At 40.7% G+C, this 21,550-nt stretch overlaps 1 protein-coding gene across 1 annotated transcript in view; it reads right to left on the reverse strand.

Moving 5' to 3' along the window:
- The window catches only part of MYLK (myosin light chain kinase), a 197,739-nt gene that overhangs the window by 95,269 nt on the left and 80,920 nt on the right, over nucleotides 1-21,550 (reverse strand). The window contains exons 9-11 of the mRNA XM_068407496.1: nucleotides 18,919-19,122; nucleotides 17,661-17,795; nucleotides 11,706-11,858 (exon numbers count right to left, since the gene is read on the reverse strand). Of these exons, the coding sequence (XP_068263597.1) occupies nucleotides 11,706-11,858; nucleotides 17,661-17,795; nucleotides 18,919-19,122 (492 nt within the window). The remainder of the gene's footprint in view (nucleotides 1-11,705; nucleotides 11,859-17,660; nucleotides 17,796-18,918; nucleotides 19,123-21,550) is intronic.

Below are 21,550 nucleotides of genomic sequence, written 5' to 3' on the forward strand. Positions count from 1 at the left end.
ATAAAGCCAGGTTAGCTCTGCAGTGAAAATGTGCATACTGCTGAGGCAGAACTTCACCTTCACACGTACAGCCTCAATTTTTTGTGTGGTTGCCCAGGTAGAACTTAACTTAATTGCAGTGTATCATGATGTATAGAGATACCACTTCCATTAGAAAAAAAAATGGGCTGTGCATATGCTGAAATGCAATGGAAGCACAATAGGAACAGGCAGTCACATAAAGCACAAGTGTCCCCGAGGATGCCACTGATATAAGGAGTTACAGTCCCTTCAGCCCTTCCCTCCTCTAGGAAATCTACACTGGCAAAGAAATAATTACCTGTGGTAATACCAAAATAGTTCTGCTCACTCTGTTGAGTGTGTAATCAAAAGGATACTGTACTAAGAATGCTTTTAAGGAACCGCTCAAATAAGACAAATAAGACTCAGCTTGAGAGCAAGGAAATATTTGAAGTTAGACTAAGATAAAGGAAAAAATAAAAAAAAGAAAAAATACAGCAACATTGTATTTCTGGGTTGGTGTCAGAAAGGAATTCTAAAGCAAGGCTTGTTTGGCATTTAAGTCCAGAAAAGATAAAGTAGTTCTAGTATGGCATTCTTTGTGGTCAGTTGTCTCTTCTTGATGAATTTATATTAAAAACCTCTCAAACTAAGACATTACACTTTGAAAAAAAAAAAAGGCAAAGTCTGTGTATGTGGACTGGCAGTCGAGGCTTGACTAAAATGAAGCTGCATGGAAACACGTCTAGTAGTATACAGGTATACAAAGTTCCTGCCCTCTGTTCCTTTCCTCTACTGCAAAGGAATGACCTGCTCATTAGGACTCACACTATAACCTGTATTAAGGCACTTAGACATCTCTGTACTGCTCATTTTTCCAGTCTGTAAAATAGAAACCTTATTCTTCTAAAAGTGAGGTATCACTGCTTGACAAAATTAGATCTCAAAAAGAAGTGTTAAAGCAGGTGTTGGAATGGTGTATCTGCCTAGTTAGATATATTTTCTATCCCAAATGTACATACAAATTCTGTTATGCTGCTTCTGTTATGTGGACATTTTTGCCTTTTAGGGCACAAGAACTGCACAGACTTGCAGAACTAGTAAGGACAAGGCAAGACCGGCTAAATTTCAGCATGGGGCCCTGTATTTGTTTTTTCACCTTTGTTTTCAGTTTGGTTGGCCATACTAACCTAGGGACTCTATGCTGCAACCCAGCCAGATGCTTGAGCAACACACTATTAAATCTGTAAAACTAAAATGAAGAAACATACCTTTAAGAACTTGCCATCCTTACTTGGCTCTATATACACCAACTCACATGTTTGAAATTTTCAGATTTCTCTTTAGTCACCTAACTCAAAGACAGATGCTTCCCTTAGGCAAACCCATCTCCTCTTTTCCTTACTTGGACCTTCCTTTCCTACAACCCTACTCCTCCTCCTGCATATGCTGTTCATAAACCAATTCTTTAATTCTCACCTTTACAGCTCTTCTCTTTCTGCCGGTGCTGAATATACCTTGCTTATACACTGACAACTCTTCTCCATGGTCCTCCCATTTCCCTATACTTTTGATGATGGTATTCACAAAAATATTTATACTGAGAAGAAACATGCACATCTCTCATGCACTGCTCTCAAATCAGTCCTTTCAGTTCACTGAGTCCTTTGATTAAAAGCCATTTTTTAATTATTATTTTCGTGAACACATGACAAAACACTTGTGAGACCCTGACATCTGCTGCTTTTCTGTAAGCATTGGCCATGCTTCTCTGCTTATGCAAGAATCTTTCTTTTGTAAGTGAAACTTCCATGAGGTTTTTGCACTGGAGCATATATATGTTTGTTTGTGTATATGTTTTACAGCAGCTGGTAATGCAAGGTGCTCAACAGGCTTCTAAATACTGTCAATATGTCTGCTCTCAAATCCAAGAGAAATTAACAGAAAGGGACAAAACTCACACTAACAGAAGTGCTAATTATCTTTTTAAAAAAAGTGAAAAAAGTAGTCACAGATATATCCTTAGAGTCTGTCTTGCTGCCTCTGTAATTTTAATTCTAACACTGGGAAACAACTTGCTTAAAGGTGTATTTCACCTTTTGATTTGTAGTTTAAAGGCAAATATCAATACTACAGGTACTCTTCCATTTGTGACTCTCACTCTGCCTAAGTATGATGCACTAGAGGTGAAAAGCTTAGATGTAAAAACAGGTCACTTCTAGCACTTAGTTATCCACTTTACCGGTGATGTCATGTTTTTTAATTGTTACATAACCATTCCACAGACTAAATTTCTCTTTGGTGGCTACTCCATCTGATGTATCATCACTGATGGTACACAAGGGACTAAAATATGCATTTTCTCTTTGTCATTTGTTTAGCAATATTTGCATAATAGGATTGTGTTTTGATAAATTCAAGTTAATCTAGTAGTCATGGAAAGGAAGCTCAGTGAAGCTGGGTTGGAAGCTAATTCATAGAAGTAACATAAGCTGGGTGAATTCATAACTACACAAGAAAAGCAGGAAAGAGGCCAGAAAATGAGTGCAGACAGAAATGATGCTTAGTGTCAGAAACCAAATCAATTTTCCTCCAGAAAAATACACACTACATCCAACTCTCAGATGCTTTGGGACTGATTTTCAGTGATTAATTCTGATTAGGGCTTCCTCCCATCCGATACCTTGCCTAGCTCAAATCTACCCGCACAACAGTCATTTCTGTAGAGTTTTATAAACTGAGCTAATCCTATGAGAGAGTTTGATGGCTGACTCTTTGAGTTCCCGTTAGATAATCCACATCAGCTGCTCTTGGAAACATTCTTTGGGGTAACATCATGCCCGTGCTTTCAAAATTACTCAAGCATATATTCAGTTAACAGGTTTTATATGTATTTTGATGAGTTCCACTTTTCAGCTGAAACTTAGAGCATTATATAATTTGGCAATCCAAGCTGGGACATTTGCCCCTTGGCCAATGCAGGGCCATTCCCAGGATGGTTATAATAACCATCTGTTTTCTGTCATTCTGGTACATAATAGCTTAATGTTCACAGCATTTGATCACTTCAGAGTTGAGAAGACCATCAGATGTAGGGCTGGGTTTTTTTTTGTTCTTTCTTTTCTTTTTATATTAAACATTTTTTCTGTCAGCATCTCATCTTTGTTTTTCATTTATAAGAAATATTAATGCAATTCCTGCTATTTAACTTTTGCTCATTCTGCAAGCACTCATCCCTCATTTGCATCCAAATTTGGTTGCACTTTTACTGGAAATTATTTATATCAAGAAGCTGTCTTTAGACAACATTGTTTATATTGATGGCACAAATCCTATATCATTAAAAACTTCCACATGTTTTGCTTTTGTCCTTCATTTTTGGTCTCTAGCCGACATTGTGTTTCGCGTTTGGTCCTGAGGTGCTGAAAGAAGGCAACTTTAAAAAAAAGCAGCTTAGTCTTACAAGGATTACGGCTGTTAGTGACCCACACAGAGTGCTGGACTGAGAACTTCAGGACACTCTTGAAAGCGCTGTAACAGAGTTTCTTTGATGATCACAACATCTTACCTCTGACCTTTCAATACAGTAACAAAAAAACCCCTCTCTTTCACTTAGTGCTCTGAAACCAATTCTTACATAGCCAAGTGGTTCCACCAGGCTACTGGTCTGGAATTTGGATCAGTTTTGGACATCTAACCTTTTGGTTGCCTTTTGGACATTTAACAAGATTAGACTTGTATATTTTGGAAAGTCTTCTATAGTCCTTTGTATTTATGTTACGCTTGAAATACAGCAAAATGCTTCCAAATAAACAGTGACTTTGAAATGCTGTCACAAATATTCCATCACTGTAGGCAAGTAAGACATCATACTTTGTTTACCTTAGGCAGAAATATATATCTCAGAGAAACCAAGCTGTAGCCTCTCAATTAAGTCTTCAAAGGGAGGCTGCTTATTGCAGTGATAACCTTCTTTAAAAGATTAATGTCTAAGAGAGGTCATCCCGAGACAGAGAGAAAAACAACCCATGACCTAAAGACAGCATCTCTCATGACTAGAAGAAAAGACACCTACCTGAAAGCCTTTCTTCCACCTGGTTGTATTTTATGGTCCCATTCACACCAGATCGAAGACTGACAGGAACAAAACAAACTGGTTTTCCAGAAAGCATCTCCCTTCACTGCTCTGATAAACTGGTTACAGCAGGGACTCTGACAGGCTTCCAGGTGACTCTAATCTGCTCATCCAATGATCAATGAATGACTACAGTAATCCGATTGTAAGGGCTACAGGCTTCCCAACATAGACACTTACACTGGGGAGGCTGCACTAAAAAAAAAAGTGTGAACAGAAAGTGGTGGGGAAGAAAGGGGGACAGATGTGAAGTCAGGAAAGTGCATTGCTGGCAGGGAAGGAGAAATGAGGTCAAGAGCCAATGAACAGGAGCAGCAATATTTGCTGAATAGTGTTTGCTCACCAAGGGAGGCAGTATTAGGACTCAAAAAAAGCAGCGTGCAGAAGGCAAGCATCAGCAAAATGGGTGGCTGCAGAGCATTAGAGCCCACAAAAGTACGCTGGCTGCAAGCCTGTGCTGCTGCTATCACTACCCATGCTTCATGCCCTCCCTCTTGAAATCAATCAGTGATGCTGCTGCCTGGTGGAAGGAGGCTGGAGAATGCTCAAGGAGCCTGCAGTGGGTCAGATATTTTGTTTGTCGTCTACTGCAGAACTGCAAGACAGAAGGATATTCTCCTACGAGCTGGCCCTCATGTAACAAGCACTCAAGCTTGATACCATACCTAGGGAAAGCTGGAAAAAGCATTTAACTGCCTCTGAGTTCAGGATCTCATGTGGCAGGAACAGAATAGCTAGCAAAATTACAACCCTGGACTTCAGGAGGGCCAACTTTGGCCTTTTCAAGCAATTGCTAGGGGAAATCCCATGGGACAGGGTACTAGAAGGTAAGGGGGCACAAGATAGTTGGTTAGCATTCAAGGACTGCTTCTTCCGAGCTCAAGATCAGAGCATCCCAACAGGTAGGAAGTCAAGAAAGGGTACCAGGAGACCTGCATGGTTAAACAGGGAACTGCTGCGCAAACTCAAGTGGAAGAAGAGAGTGTACAGATCATGGAAGGAGGGGCTGGCCACTTGGGAGGAATATAAGTCTGTTGTCAGAGGATGTAGGGAGGCAACTAAGAAAGCTAAGGCCTCCTTGGAATTAAACCTTGCAAGAGAGGTCAAGGACAACAGAAAGGGCTTCTTCAAATACATTGCAGGTAAAACCAACACTAGAGGCAATGTAGGCCCACTGGTGAATGAGGTGGGGGCCCTGGAGACAGAAGATAAAAAGAAGGCAGAGTTACTGAATGCCGCCTTTGCCTCTGTCTATACTGCTGGAGGCTGTCCTGAGGAGCCCCGGACCCCTGCGGCCCGAGAAGAAGTCAGGATAGAGGAGGAATCTGTCTTGGTAGATGAGGGCTGGGTCAGGGACAAATTAAGCAATCTGGACGTCCATAACTCCATGGGCCCTGATGGGATGCACCCGCGGGTGCTGAGGGAGCTGGCGGAAGTCATTGCTAGGCCACTCTCCATCATCTTTGCTAAGTCGTGGGCAACGGGAGAGGTGCCTGAGGACTGGAGGAAAGCGAATGTCACTCCAGTCTTCAAAAAGGGCAAGAAGGAGGACCCGGGTAACTATAGACCGGTCAGCCTCACCTCCATCCCCGGAAAGGTGATGGAACAACTTGTCCTTGGTGCTGTCTCTAGGCACATCAAGGATAGGGGGATCATTAGGGGCACTCAACATGGCTTCACCAAGGGGAAGTCATGCTTAACCAACCTGATAGCCTTTTATGAGGATGTTACCCGGTGGATAGATGATGGTAAAGCTGTGGATGTGGTCTATCTCGATTTCAGTAAAACGTTTGACACAGTCTCCCACAGCATCCTCGCAGCTAAACTGAGGAAGTGTGGTCTGGATGATCGGGTAGTGAGGTGGATTGTGAACTGGCTGAAGGAAAGAAGCCAGAGAGTACTGGTCAATGGGACAGAGTCCAGTTGGAGGCCTGTATCTAGTGGAGTCCCTCAAGGGTCAGTACTGGGACCAGTACTATTCAATATATTCATTAATGACTTGGATGAGGGAACAGAGTGCACTGTCAGCAAGTTCGCTGATGACACAAAACTGGGAGGAGTGGCTGACGCGCCGGAAGGCTGCACAGCCATTCAGAGAGACCTGGACAGGCTGGAGAGTTGGGCGGGGAGAAATTTAATGAAATATAACAAGGGCAAGTGTAGAGTCCTGCATCTGGGCAAGAACAACCCCATGTACCAGTACAAGTTGGGGAAAGACCTGTTGGAGAGCAGCGTAGGGGAAAGGGACCTGGGGGTCCTAGTGGACAGCAGGATGACCATGAGCCAGCAGTGTGCCCTTGTGGCCAAGAAGGCCAATGGCATCCTGGGGTGGATTAGAAGGGGTGTGGTTAGCAGGTCAAGAGAGGTTCTCCTCCCCCTCTACTCTGCCCTGGTGAGGCCGCATCTGGAATATTGTGTCCAGTTCTGGGCCCCTCAGTTCAAGAAGGACAGGGAACTGCTAGAGAGAGTCCAGCGCAGAGCCACGAAGATGATTAAGGGAGTGGAACACCTCCCTTATGAGGAGAGGCTGAGGGAGCTGGGTCTCTTTAGCTTAGAGAAGAGACTGAGGGGTGACCTCATTAATGTTTATAAATATGTAAAGGGCAAGTATCATGAGGATGGAGCCAGGCTCTTCTCAGTGACACCCATTGACAGGACAAGGGGCAACGGGTGCAAGCTGGAACACAGGAGGTTCCGCATAAATATGAGGAAAAACTTCTTTACGGTGAGGGTGACCGAACGGTGGAAGAGGCTGCCCAGAGAGGTGGTGGAGTCTCCTTCTCTGGAGACATTCAAAACCCGCCTGGACGCGTTCCTGTGTGATATGGTCTAGGTAATCCTGCTCCGGCAGGGGGATTGGACTAGATGATCTTTCGAGGTCCCTTCCAATCCCTAACATTCTGTGATTCTGTGATTCTTACATGCAGAGTCTGTTTGCAAAAGAACAAAAGCTTCCTACACACAGTATTGATTTGGTTTGGCACAACAGTAGATTGAGCCCATCATATGTCCCATCCCTATTCCTACTCTCCCTCCAGCCTGTAATCTTGTGTAGTATACCCAGGTATTGGTGTGAATGTCAGGTGGTTAAATATCCCTTTGGCACATCTTTTCTACAGGTGGATCTGACCTATAATTCCTTGTCAGTGATTAGTTAACTGACAAAGACAAACACATCAGAAGGCTTATCTCAGGTATGAGACAGACCTGAAGAACAGTTACTATGCCTGGGAGCTGGCCTTACCTTCCAACTACACTAGCTATTACCATTAGTTGTGTTGCCTATATACTCTGATTGTCACAGCTACAGCAAAGCACTAACACTGACTCACTACATAGGTACATCAAAAGTCAATTAACTTCTCCCCCCCTCAGTTCCCTATTCATAAAAAAATGACTAAAATGTTCAGCCACCCTGCTAAAAAGCTGATTAATATTAATATTCAACTTCAGTATCTACAATCATGATCAGTATATAATCACTGTAGATCTCAGGTGACCTGAATGTACCATGCATATCCCTGTTAAGGATTTTTTTTTTTTAATGGGATGCCCAGTGTATTTACAATATGGCTTGTATACTTATTTTCATATCACAAAACAATATCAAAATTGTAATATTAAATGGGAACAGCAACCCAATTGTGTATCTTGCACATACAATAACAGAAGCAACTCAGTCATGCACATGTTGTTTAAAAACTTTAAAAAAATAATTTGTACATCAGACCCAAAGCCTCCCAAATTCTGATTTTCCTGTGTATAGAAAATTATACATAAGTTTAAAGGAAAAAAATGCTAACATTTGCAGAGCAGCAAATGGTACCATTTCAGGAATGTCTATCATTGAATGTTTGAGTAACTTGGACCATGTTTCTCACCTGTCAGGTTTTCTTGCATTAGACTAATCAATCTAGCATTTTATCCAGTACATCCCACTCACTGGAAAGTTCAGTTAGAAAAAGTTCTCATGGTGAAGACATCTAGGCTGGTTTTTCAAAGAAGTGCTGCTCATTCTCTGTAGTTCATCTCTACCTGTATTTCAGCTGTAAGAAACCACTGTCACAGGGAAGAGGGCTGTCAGGATTCAATTCAGTCTACTTAGTCTTTTACAAGGCCAAAATTAGCTTCACCTTGCTTAACTTCTCCACAGACTACCTAATGGATCTATCCCAATTTACTGAGCCTTCAGATCACTTATCTAAGTGATCCAAAGATGTTATTTTCTTGTCTTAAATAAGCAGAAGACTGATTAGTTTGAATTTTTAAGACTGTTGCATTTCTTATGCCCCATCCATATGAAGTGTGGGACTTTTTCTACACAGTGCCAAAAGCCTCCTACAAACAGCTAAGTACCTTCAGCATTTTTCATACAAAATCAAGGAAGGACTGAAGTTGCTCAGCACTAGGCAGAATTTATCCTGCTTAATAATAAGGAAGCAAAAGACAACCATAAATGAATCTGAGATTGATGACTTAGAAGGAATGCTATGCCACACTGAACCTAGCTAGTTATCCAGGGCCCAATGCAAAGCATACTGAAAGTACTGGAGAAATCCCCCCGTGTTTAACAGGACTTGGAGCAGTAGCACTTAATGGGGCAAAGGGCCTTTAAAACATTGTTTCCTACAATAATCCCACAAAAGGAAATCTCCTTTGACAAAAATAAAGCAACAGATCTTCTAAAGGTCAAAGAATGCACAAGATATCAGAAAACATAACATGTGGTCAGATAACACCTGCAACCTACTAGCAGGTTTAAGTATCATCTTGTACTATAATTCAAACAAGGCTTATATTGTGGTGGGTTTTTTTTTTTTCCTTTGAACATTTTAACAGTCACTGACTATCCTTGCTGACAGTATGGGACTTTTCTGAGTTGTCTGTGAGCTTAATTTAATTTACAAGGTGGAGGTTTTTGCCTTTGAAAAATAAAATCGCGTTTTACTGTTAAGACAGACAATTCACTCCAGGTAAAGTTTCCCCAGTGATCACAGCAGATATGCCCTTCCGTGAGACCCTTGCTGCATTCAAATAGCAAACCAAAAATGGCAATATGAAGCGAAATGTAGACCCAGACAGACTCAGAGATGTGTGCAAGGACCACAGTAGCAAGTTAAGGAAAAGCTGAATTCTGACACTGATCTGATACCGATGATATGCCAAGAACATCCATTCCTTCTTAGATTAAATACAAATTACATTTCACAAACAAAAGGAAAATATTTCTGTAGCAATGAATGAACAAACTGAGCACTGCATGAAACCTGAAAACCTTAAATCATCTTGGAGACAAAAAGGAACTGGAGAGAGATGGGTTACAATTCAGAAACAGTTTTTACAGACTTTATTCCAAAAATCAGTGTTTGATCAGGAGAGGATTTTTGAAGTTTTCTCTTTTTCTGCACATACACTGATTTCCTGTTGTAATCTGTCTGCAAAAGCTGAGCATTTAGAGAAGCCTTAGCAGCAGCATTCAGAGCCTCAGAGTCTCAGAGAACTCTAAAGCCAATAAGCATTTGCTATAGGGTCTGATGGAAAAAATATGTGAACAGATAAGAGATTTGGAAATCATGATTTTAAATTTGGTACTATTTTTGGCAGGCAAATCCACATTGATCTGAGTCTTGGGGAAAGTTACTGTAATCCTCATGGCAACAAGGACATAGGAGTTTTAGGAGGAAGTGAAGGGGACAGCTAAAGCTGTAAAAATGTTGAACACGTGGCTTTACAGCCTGTCATGCATGTTCTTAATTCTGCTCTTGTTCTTCCCCCCACACTCCATGACTCCCAGAGAATAGAATGGGATGCAAAACAGAGAAACTAACTCTCCATAATAGTGGCAATGCAGGTTTCTAGCCCCAGACTAGCTAAAGTACAGGAGAAATCCAACTCAGTGCAACAGCGACTATGTAGCCCGAAATAGCTCAGCAGAGTACAGAAGCCTAGGGAAAGGCTAGGTCACTATTGCTCCCATGTTAGCATTGTACATCAACCCTAAGATAACTCAGAAATTGTTAGTGTGAGAGGGGTGTCTTTTAGGTTTCTGCATCCCAGTGAAGAATCAGCAGGTCCCATATCAAAGACAGATCCCTTGAGGTGGAGCGCTCTTGATTGGCCTTTAGCTAATGAAGATGAAATGCTTCAGAGAAATTATAAATGACATCTTTGAGAACAGATCAGTTTCAGGCTTATTTTAAATCAATGTTTTCCTACTTTATGCCTGTTTTCAGGGGCGGGGGGGAGGCAGGGAGGGGACGACTGCATTTCCAATTCTGTAATCAAGAAATTAACTCACAGGTTTACCAGAATTACTTTGTTTTCATTTTAAGCTTGTCTAGGGTTTTAAGTGGATTCATACAGACAGAATAGGGGCAGGCACATCACTGAAGTGCTGTAGACAAACACCACAGAACACTGGCAAACAAAGACAAATCTTGGGATCCCAGGGATCAGGGTACATTTCCCACCATGCTGAATGTAGAAATTTGGGGCAGGTATTATTTGGTCATAGACAAATGGAATAGTTCTCTTGGCAGCTGTCACTCAGCAGTCTGTTGGACAGGCAGTGCCAAACTACTATAACTTTGTGAAAAAATCATTTGAAGATGACAAGTACCAAATACAGTCTTGATTGTAGAGGGAGGGGGAGTCTGAGGGAGGGGGGTTGTAGAGGGTGGGGCTGATCATCTCCAGGCCATAAAATGAAACACCTGTATAAACTGATGCTGGGTGATATTGTAAAACTAAAGACCATCATACTGATTGATACTACCTCACTGTTCAATTTATCCATGGGATTCTGTCATCTCTTCATTGCGATCTCTGGTCCTTTAGACTGTGTTTGTTCAGATCCTAGTGCAGAATTATGGCTTTCATGGACAAATCAGCTATGTCAAATCAGCACTGAGGGTATCAAATCATTGATATTTGCAAAGAGGGTGCTCTCAGATTTCAGAGACAACAGATCACCTCAATTGCTTTCTACAACCTTCTCCTGGTACTTTCATTACCAAAATTCTGCTTATTTAGAAATACGCTGCTCCCAATTAGCTGATATACACCTCTTCAGAATTATCTCTGATAAATCCTGGTAGCAGAACAAGAACACTGGCATTTGCTATCACAATTGCAGTCCCTGGCACTGGACTCCGTGCCCTGCTTTTATAGAGAAAGAGTAGCATCTGCCTCCTCACCATAACACACTCTGCCTGATGGGTGATGCTGGTGATACTGCACTCATTTTTCTTTCAGCAATGACAGTCCTTTCCCACAGTGGTACCCCTCTTCCAAAACTTAGCCTCACTGCTCTGTACAGCACTAAGCCTTCTTGGTAAGGTCAGAGCATTAATACCTTTTTGTAAAACATGCATATTACTCTGCATTTCACAGTCCCTAAGCACTTAAGTTGCACACACCTCCAAGGGGAAGAAAAGGTACACAACTGACAACAGCTTAGAAAAAACATGGAATCCACTTACAACAACCTCTGTTAAGGATCCAAGTTTTTTTTGTTTTAGAAATTATAACTGATATCATTGCAGTAATTACAGCAGGCTGAGATATTCACCTTTGACTGTGACCTGAGCACTGCAAGATGCCTGTCCTGTGTTGTTTTCAGCCAGACAGGTATAAATGCCATCATCTTCCGGTAGGGCGTCTTGGACAGTCAATTTCGCAACTCCATCTTCAAAAGTGGAATGGGCATACTGGATTGGTTGGTCTGCCGACAGAAAGGAAGAGAATTGTCGTAATACATTAGTCACAAGTTTCAAAAGCACTTCTTGTTTTCAGTCAAATCTGGATGCTTAACACCAGCCAGTACGTTAAGAGTGCAGCGCCAAATCCCGCTCTCTGGTACACAGTCACTGCTCTCTAGTGACTACAAACAGCAGCATCTCAAGCACAAAGCAGAATATGGTTGTCAGACAAATCTCACCGTTAGGTTCACTGGGTGCTCCCTTGAGCAGCAGCAAAAGGAGGAAGGTTTATCTGTGTGTTTTGAATAGATTCTCTTTCAGGTGGATAAGAAATGTCTTGTGTGCTTGCTTCAGACATTGCCTCCATCTTGCACTTTGCCTGAAACTAGGTATTAGTGTTATTGTCTAGATGTGCAAAACCTGTTGGGCATGGAGAAGGACTTGAAGTCCATCAAGTATTTCGTAGTGGAAGACATTCCAAGAGAGACAGCAAAATCTATGATGGAGCCAAGAGGCTGATTTACACAGGCAGTCAATCTACACTACAGTATGTATAGTCTGGTAACAGAGAGGTAAGCCTGATCTCTGGTGATGTGACTATTAAAGAAGTTCATTTTAAGAAACTGGTTCCTTGAATTGGTTTGGAACATGCTTAAATGTTAGGGTGGACTGGCTAAAGTTGCCTTGCTATTGTTTCAGGAACTGTCATCAATCTCAGCCTTACTTTCTGAAATGCTTCTGCAATCTGTTTTCCCAATATTAAATAGTTTCCACTACTGACTCATCATTGGTTGCTTTCCCAGTGTATGCAATGCTTAGGAGGGACTGATATCTGTGCATAAACACCATGCTGGAAAAAGAAATTAGGATCATCTAAGAGAAGAGGGTGAAACTGCAGAGAAATTTTGCAGGACTGAATCAAAGACACCTGTCACTTGGGAAATCACGGTCACAAGGAAAGATCAAGAGTGATTTCATTGCCAAAATAATTTTAAAAAACAGGACAAAAGCTCTGGGGTTTCTAAGAACCAGCTCTGCACTATAAGCAGGATAAATTAAATGATGGGACAGCTTTTTCTCTCATCTCTGGTTTTCAACACTAGCAAACTCAGAAGACAGTCATTATCTATCTATCTGCATACAAAGTTTCGTTATGAAATACACACATGTGCCAAAATCAGCTTGATCCAATACTTAGATATATTTTAAAGTGTGGTAGATGATTTTGTTCCTTTACTTGTCTTATAAGTCATCTGTTTGTTAAGTCAGCAAATTTCCTACTGCATGAAAAAATGGGGTGAACATTTAATCAACTGCCCAGAAGACTCCAGTTTTAGAATAAACTCTCTCAACCTTCTTCACAGGTCACATATTCTTATGACTGGTTCCTTTGAGCTCCCTTTCCCTCAGTTACACACAGACTGTTTTAACTATTAGGTCCAATCACATATTTTCTTTCATGTGGGAATAACATTACATTCAAATATGTACATGTAGAGCTGAAACCCAAGCAGATAAAGCTTTCTGTAAGGGGACATGGGGCACCAGACTGCCTTCCTGGTCTGACTGTAGAATATTTAACCTGACAGGGATCCTGTCTGGGAATCTGACATTGAAACTACTAATGGTGCCTAATGATGCTATGACAATAACCATAACAGAAATACACTCAGGATAAAAGCTGCATCATCAGAAACAGAACAATGCTTTTTTATTTCTGTTGTAAATAAGTGAATGAATAGGGTAAGTGTTCTATGCGGAAAAAAAAATGTGGTCTCCTTCACTGTGTACTCAGATTTTGTCAGGGCATCCTCTTTTTCACTCCAGCTCCTAACAAAACTGTGAGTATTTTTAGCACTATTCACAGAATAGTGAATTCACTTACAGAATAGCTTTTTCATCAGACCCTGGAAAACAAACACAAGTATATCAGCCCTAAGTAATAACCTGTAGCAAGATTCTAAGTTATGTCCATTGTGCTTATATTTTGATATAATAAAAACAACTCTGCCAGTAGTGAAATGTTGCCTTCTCCAGAGGCAGAACAGTCAAATCTCCATGACAGCTTGGCAGCAGGAATAATAACAAAAAATACCTTTCTGCTGGCATGTTTTGCCAGAAGAAAGGAAATTTTCCCCTGGCCCATTTATTAAAAGCTTTCTGGACAGATCAGAAAGCTATCCTAAAACCAAACACTACTCAGAGAATTGTTATGCTAAAGTCATAGTCTTACTGTTTTCAAATGCAGCAGAAAGAGGTTCAATTCAACTCAGGGAAAAAAACACACAGAAAGCAATATGAAAAGGAAGATATTTAAAATACAGTCATACAGGCCTTATTCTTGCAATTTAAAAAGAAGTTACCAATAAAGTATTTAAAGAAGCTAAAGTAAATTGGAGTTACACACTGAAGTATTGTCACAGAGAGCACGTGTGAGAAGTTCTTCAGAAGGCTTTGGTGAGGCCAGAACTAAAACACAAGAAGTTTACTTTTAGGAATTTGCCAGTAAATCAGTGAAAATTCAGAAAGAAACTTAAAATAAAGGGCAGAGTGAGAGCAACAGGACAAAAGAATCGTCTTGAAAAAGTTCGAAAAAAGCTTTAAATCATTAAAATAGGGAAAAAGTATAAAAAAACCTGAAGATGATAGAGCTGCAGAAAAGAGTAAGAGCTCAAATAAAATCCATAGTTTAGTCAGGTAGCTCTTATTTGTGCAGTCTCTATGAATATGGAAAAACTACTCATCCTCACAGATGCTAAGACGTAATTATAGACAATGCACAGCACGCATCTTCTATTTTTTGTCTTCGTTGATCTGAAAGAGAGGTCAAGCTATATAACGGCTTGGAAAACGTTTTAAATAAGTATGCAGTCACAGCTGGTCAAAATGCTCAATATCTAAAATAGTAATTGTATGTAACACTGTACAAGAAGTTATTGCAAGTCTTTTAGTTCTCAGGTGGTGTGGATTCCTCAGAGGTTGCGGGAAGGCAGATGGGACAGCATACAGGCTGGTCAGTATCAAGGGCTGGCCAGCCTAGGAGTGAGACTGTTCTGCTATTTTACTTTTTGTTTGTTTGTTTGTTTCTCAAAGCAGCCTTCTGTTCATGTTTCTTACGATTTGATAACTTGGTCTTTACATTCATTATTTCATGAAGATATACACACTTTTCTCACTATTCCTCTCAAAAATTAATTCTAGTTTGTTATCATTGTCATGCTTGGAAGACAATTTGCATTTGATTTTTTCTTGTGAACTTTACACATCCTGTCTCATATGATTTTTATTTCTATGGAGTTCTGCAAAAGTGCTATATTTTGAACAGTAGTGTGATTGCTCTCAGCAAATTGCTTTTTTCTCTGCTGCAGCCTATCGGTTATGAACTTAAAAAGCTTTATATTCCAAGCATGAACAGCAGATTGTACCACACCTTTTTTTAAAACAAAATTTGTCTGCCTGCCCCAAATTATATACTGTGAAATACTGTTTTCTTCATATGGCCAGTAGATGAAAGACTCCATCATGTCATTTTGCCAAAAGCATTGTTATGTCTGCTTGGAAGTAATATTTCAGGACCAGGAACACAACTTTCTCCTTTATTTGGTAATTGATATAAATAGGATAAGTTTGTAGTATCTAGCTAGCTGGTAGACAGGAAGGAAATGTTCGCATTCAAATGGATATCGCAATAGCCAATTTGATCCTTAGGTAAAATAATGACCGTAGGAGTGTACATGGAATTATCAGCATTAAACTACTGTTTATAATCCATTCAAGTTTGTATCAAAATCATATATAAAGAGTTATGTATCACAATCAGATGCAAGACAGAAAAGCATTAAACTATAGTAGTATGTTTTAGGAGTCGGGAATGAAAGTAGTGTGCTTGTGTCTTCAGAATAATATATGCTGTCCCTAATTTTTATTATTATGATAGTTTCTTACGCTTCTATTACTCAGTCTCGTCACTGCCTTTTGATTTAAGAGCAGAGTTAATGCACTAGCTTTCACTTACAGAACCCTAATGGTTTGAAATCCAACTACCTGAAAAAAACCCACCTGCTTTTGCCCCCTTGTGATATCGATCCACTGCAGTTAGAAACCTGGATTCAATATAAACATGGTTATACTTGAACAGGAGCAGACTCATCCGAGATTAGTGAGAAGAAGGGTCAATGCAGAATAAATATCCTGAAAAAAGGCAAGGGGGCACAGTGCATACTGGAGACCTACAGAAACATGTTGCTTATTGATCTCCAGGCTGTATTTTTCAGGAGACAACAGTTTTCTGGTTAGCAAAGCAGAGCATGGTTACATCAATGGAGATGCTGTATCCATGCCTGATGAACCCTAACACAGAAAGTCATTGAGACAAGAAGATGGTCTGTATGTGGAAGACAACTGGGTATAACTACATCATTCATATTCTCATTCATGAGCAGGGGGTACCCTTGGAACATGAAGATGAAATGACTGAGCCTAGGGGTCGGTGTTGCTCCTTCTGTGCCGCAAGACACAATTCTTGCCCAGCAAAACAGTGATTCTATTCACGTCTGCAAAGGAGGAACTGCAGAGTAGCCTTCAGACAGAGAAACAAGTTATTTCCAATGGGAGAGTGTCAGAGCCTTTACTCACATGTTTCATGTTGTAAATAAAGCAGTGGCCTTTCTATTCTACACATGGAGCTATTGGGAAGGGGAACAGACAAGGCTGTGGGAACATACCAATCTCAAGGTCATGGTTCATTTGCCCCGCCACCTTTTTGAGTTATCCCATTTACTCCGAATAGTTAAAGAGAAACGGAGATCATGTGAAAATAATTAATTTTAAAACAACCCTGGAGGAAACATCTTTATGGCAAAGTATGCTATTCTTTGTCTTTAAATCACACACACACAAAGACAGATAGCCTGTGAGAGTCTGCAAAAAATCAGCTGCACTTCAGGAGTAACAGAGATGATCTAGGGTTAAGGTGAACAAATCTGTCTAGTGTGTAATAGATATGGCTCTAAATGGAAAGAGTCCTTAGCCAAAGCATGTAGTCCCTGAATCTCCGAAATCATTTGGAATCTAAGCAGAACGCTGATGTTTGGGCCCAACTCCGGTATTAAGAGGGGACTGTTAAGGAAACTTTCATGTTCAGTTGTGTAATCAGGGCAGGAGATTATATAGTCTGATAAAAGTAAAAAATATTTAACTTATCCTTTTTTTTTTAGTCAGCTTTAGGCAAGCGTTAGAATCTCAAGGAACATATTTCTAGTAAAGAAGCAACCAGAAAAGCTGTGATTTTAAGATCTCGGGGACATAGCTGCCAATACCAATTATGACCTGCGCAGCTGATGGAAGGGTGGAATTGTGCATGGGTTTCCTTCCTACCATAAAGAGTGATATACTGCACTTATTTTGCTTAGAACTTATTATCCTTACATGATGATGATGCCAACTCGTTACTCTCAGAGCAGAGGCTAGTGCCAAAGGAGTGGGGGTAGCACAGGATTCAGCACACAGTAGCAACACAGACTTGTTGCAGCGTGGTGAAAAGCTGTATTTAACAAAACCCAGGAAACACATCTGCTTACAATCTTGTCACCAGAGTCCCCTCCTGGACATACTGGAAAACTGCAGTAAGACAGAAAACTGCTCAAGAAAACCACCTTTCGTGCATATAAACTGATTTTCTTCAGATATTCTAGTGGATTATATTACAGTGATTTAGAGTGCTTTATGCAGTACTCACAGCCTTGCTACGTACTGGTCGGACTGGCATTTGAGACCGTGGATATAAGTGCGTGCATGCATGTATTGCAGACCAGGGGATTCCTTACCATTGAGAAGCCAGGTGATTTGAGGCACTGGTACACCTCCTACACAGCACTGCAGCACAAAGTCTTGCCCTTCACTCACAGTGCATCCTTTCAAGACACTGGAAAAGCATGGAGCAACCTCTTGAACTTTAGGCCCTTTAAAACCAAAATGAAAACAGTTCCTTTAACCCAAATTGACAAAATTATCTTTACCACTTAGTGACTTCCTAGGTATGCTTAGGTGATATGGCTAGGCTAACAGATTCATCCCATGTAAACAAGCAAAAAAAAAAAAAGGAATCAAAACCATGGTGAAATGTTGTATTGGGAAACAGAAATAATTCCAAAATTCTGAGCAACGGACTGGTATAAAGAAGGGGTTCTTCTATAATCTACAAGACAGGTGTTGCCAGCGCTCAAGCTGTATCTTAGGTGGTGGATTTCTATGCCAGAATCCACCATTTGCAGCCAATCACTAGAAGTGTATACAACATATCACCACAGAGCTCAGCGCAAAGAACAGGAAGGATAATTCTTCTCTCCTCTTGTCTTGCAAAATTTCCCCTGGCTGGCAGTGAAACAGGGTGACTTAAGGATGCAGTTTACAGGTCTCTCATGAGACAGAAAGAGTATCTTGGGTATTCTGGTTTAACCTCAAGCACAGCAAACAGAGAAATGTTGCATAAACATGATCATAGCTCCAGGATAAAACCTAAATGCAGGATTTGCCAAGAGGCGAACAAATCTTTCAAACAGACCTGTAAGACAGTACCTTCAAGCTCAAAATAATTTGTTACTGGGAGGTGTACTTGAATTTAGCAGAATGCAATTCTCACTCCTTCACTTTTCTTTTTATTTGCTTTACTGCACAGGATTGGTTTGTGCTTGCAAAACATTTCAAATATGTAGTGTCCTATAGAAATGCTAAGCAACGCCAAAAGAACTAAATGCAGAACAACAACAATAAAATCTTTGGCAACCTGTATTAAATACAAGCATTAACAGAAAACCTCAGTGGAGAACAGGCCTCCCTGTGTATGAAACATTCAATGAGATGGTTTTAGCGATACAAACAACAAAAATAAAAGGTCAGAAAGGAAACTGATGCAGAAAGTGGCTTGCCAGCTATCCCACACCACCTTATTCACAGAGCTAGGAATCAGAATTAACCTGCATTGAGAAGTTGTACTAGAAATTTTGTAGTCACCACCCTCTGATGGCTTAGAAAAGCCCAGCCACAGTTTTCAAAGTGCAGATGGGCTCACAAGAGCTTGCTTACTTCTGACAGTTAACAACCAGCTGGTGGAAGTCTGGCCTTTGGGGTTGAAAGCTGCACAGCTGTAAGATCCACTGTCCCCCAGGCAGGCTTTCTTTAACCATAGGCAATTAATTCCATCTTCTTCATATATTTGGACATCTTCTCCAGCTTTAACAGGTTCACCCTCTTTGAACCACTCCACATCTGGTTTTGGTTTCCCTGAAACTAGAAAATCAGGTATTTGAATTTTTATGAGCAGGTATTCCCCTTAGTGTAATTCCATTATTTGCTTTAGTGTAAATTAGGTATAATTTACACATACAGAATTATATTAATGAGCAAGTAATACACAAAATTATCTTCAAAAAGATGGTTTGATATTTCTGATCTTCCAAACCCTTTGGACAGTCCATCTTTTAAAGTAACAAATATTTGGTAACTTGAAAAACCCCAAGAACTATCTGAAAATTGTTCCTCTAACAGTCACAGACAAAATGGATGTTATGAGATATTAGAGGAGAAAGAAAGAAATTTCTCCCCATTCCTTCCTATCTTGCTAAATTGGTTTCTCTGAGCACCTAGCAGTACTTTTCAATCCACGGTACCTACCACTGAGGTTGTTTATTCTGGGACTGTTCAGCCTGGAGAAGAGAAGGCTCGGGGCAGGGGATCTCATCAATGTATATATACATCTGAAGGGAGGGTGTAAAGAAGATGGACCCAGGCTCTGTTCAGTGGTGTCCAGTGATAGGACTAGAGACAATGGGCACTAAGTGAAATGCAGGAGGTTCTGTCTGAACATAAACTCGTCTTTACCATGAGGGTGACTAAGCACTGGTACAGGTTGTGCAGAGAGGTTGTGGAGTCTCACTCCCTGGAGATATTCAAAAGCCACCTCAACATAGTCCTGAAAAACCTGCTTTATGGGATGCTGCATGAGCAGGGGTGTTGAATCAGATGATCTCCAGAGGTCCCTTCCAAACTCAACCATTCTGTGATTCTGGGTATTTTTTTCCAGACTAGAGTCCAGGTGTAGGCAAAGCAGGCAGCTTTCTAGGACAGTAAACTTTCAGGGAGCAGAAGCAAAACGTCTGTGGCTTCACTACCTGCTTTGCCTGTGTCAGAGCTCTAGAAAACCAGATTTGGCTCCTAGTAGTGTTGAGGGAGGTCTGGGCTTCATGGGGCAGTTGCTATGATGAGCAAAGATAAGACGTTAGGAAAGAATGCCAGAAAAGGTCACCCACCCCATCCTTCACTTATCTTCAGCAAACAAGGCCCTCTGAGGCTTCCACCTTGCTGATGTTCCTTCCCAACTCTACCTATTTCATTACAGCAAGAGTGCTCAGCCTGGAGGATGGTACAGACAGTAAAAGATGGCAGGAATATCCACAACAAAGACACGTGATATACTGCAGGAAACCCTTCTGAATGGAGAAAATATCAGGATAAGAGAGTGACTTACTAAGAAAAGGAACCCTTAGCTAGAAGCAGGACCTCACCTGATATAAGTGACTAGAAATATGAAAACAAGGAATTCCTTCTTTTTGAAAAAAAAGCAGGTTACCATTACACCCACAAATGGGGCAAAAAATGGAATGCCCATTGTGTACATCGGAAAGCAGGAAATGTCCTTTTTCTGTGAATTTTCCTCACTAGAAACTAGAAGTTATTATTCAGAAAAGGTTATCTTTCCTGCCTAGCAGAGAAAGAGCACATTGGAATCCACGGACAATTAGTGAAGAACAGGGGAGGTGTGAGAACCTCCAAAAGCTGGGGAAAAAAAAATTCAAGCCCTGAAGTATCAAAGAACCTGGATGCTTTGTTGTGACTGTACAGACCCAGAAGCATGCTGAGCCTGGCAGGTAGAAGCCTCCTTAAGGGTGTAATAGCATTTTCATTGTCCATTGCAACCAGGAAGCAGAGGTGCCTGTGAAAGCATCTCTGGTCACCCTTGGCGTAGAGGATTCTCAGGAAAGACAGTTTCTTGGATTACTTATTAAAGCGCACTAAGGACTTTCCACTGTAACTTCCCTACAGACACCTTGCCTTTGCATATAGGAGTTTGTGCTTTGGGTCCAAAGCCAAATGAAAAGACATTCAGTGGCTTCAATCAGAACTGAATGTTCTCCTTGGTTTCTGTACAATAGGGACTACATTTCCCTACTAAACAGGATCATGAATTAGTTAAGCCTTGCAAAGTTTTTGAGATGCTCTGATGGAAAGCAATCCATGTTTTTAGTACTAATATACCTGAAAAATAAACTATTCAAAAGGTGCCAGAATCTCTGGAATATTTTCTCCCCTCCTTACTGTCTGGGCTTGTGATATACAGTGTATTCTTTCCTCATAGGGCAAGAACTATCAAGAAATGAAATCAATTATCATGGTTTTGTTGTGATATTTTTTTCCTCCAGAGACATAAAAAACAATTTCTCTCTCACTTGTGGGAACACTTTAAAGTGTGAATGTTATTTTTAAAGAATAGCAGGAAAATGCTTCAAAATTATTTTCTACTGAAACTGTAATAAAAAAAAAGAGAAGTGTTCCAAATCTACTCCCTGGATTCAGCAAAATGCAGCTCTCATTTCTCTTTTGAGAGGTTAAAACACGGTCAGATTCTGCAGAGCAAACTCTAAACCTCCCTTTTAATTCT

Source organism: Nyctibius grandis, chromosome 9 (assembly GCF_013368605.1).
Source record: "Nyctibius grandis isolate bNycGra1 chromosome 9, bNycGra1.pri, whole genome shotgun sequence".
In the NCBI taxonomy this organism is placed as follows: domain Eukaryota; kingdom Metazoa; phylum Chordata; class Aves; order Nyctibiiformes; family Nyctibiidae; genus Nyctibius; species Nyctibius grandis.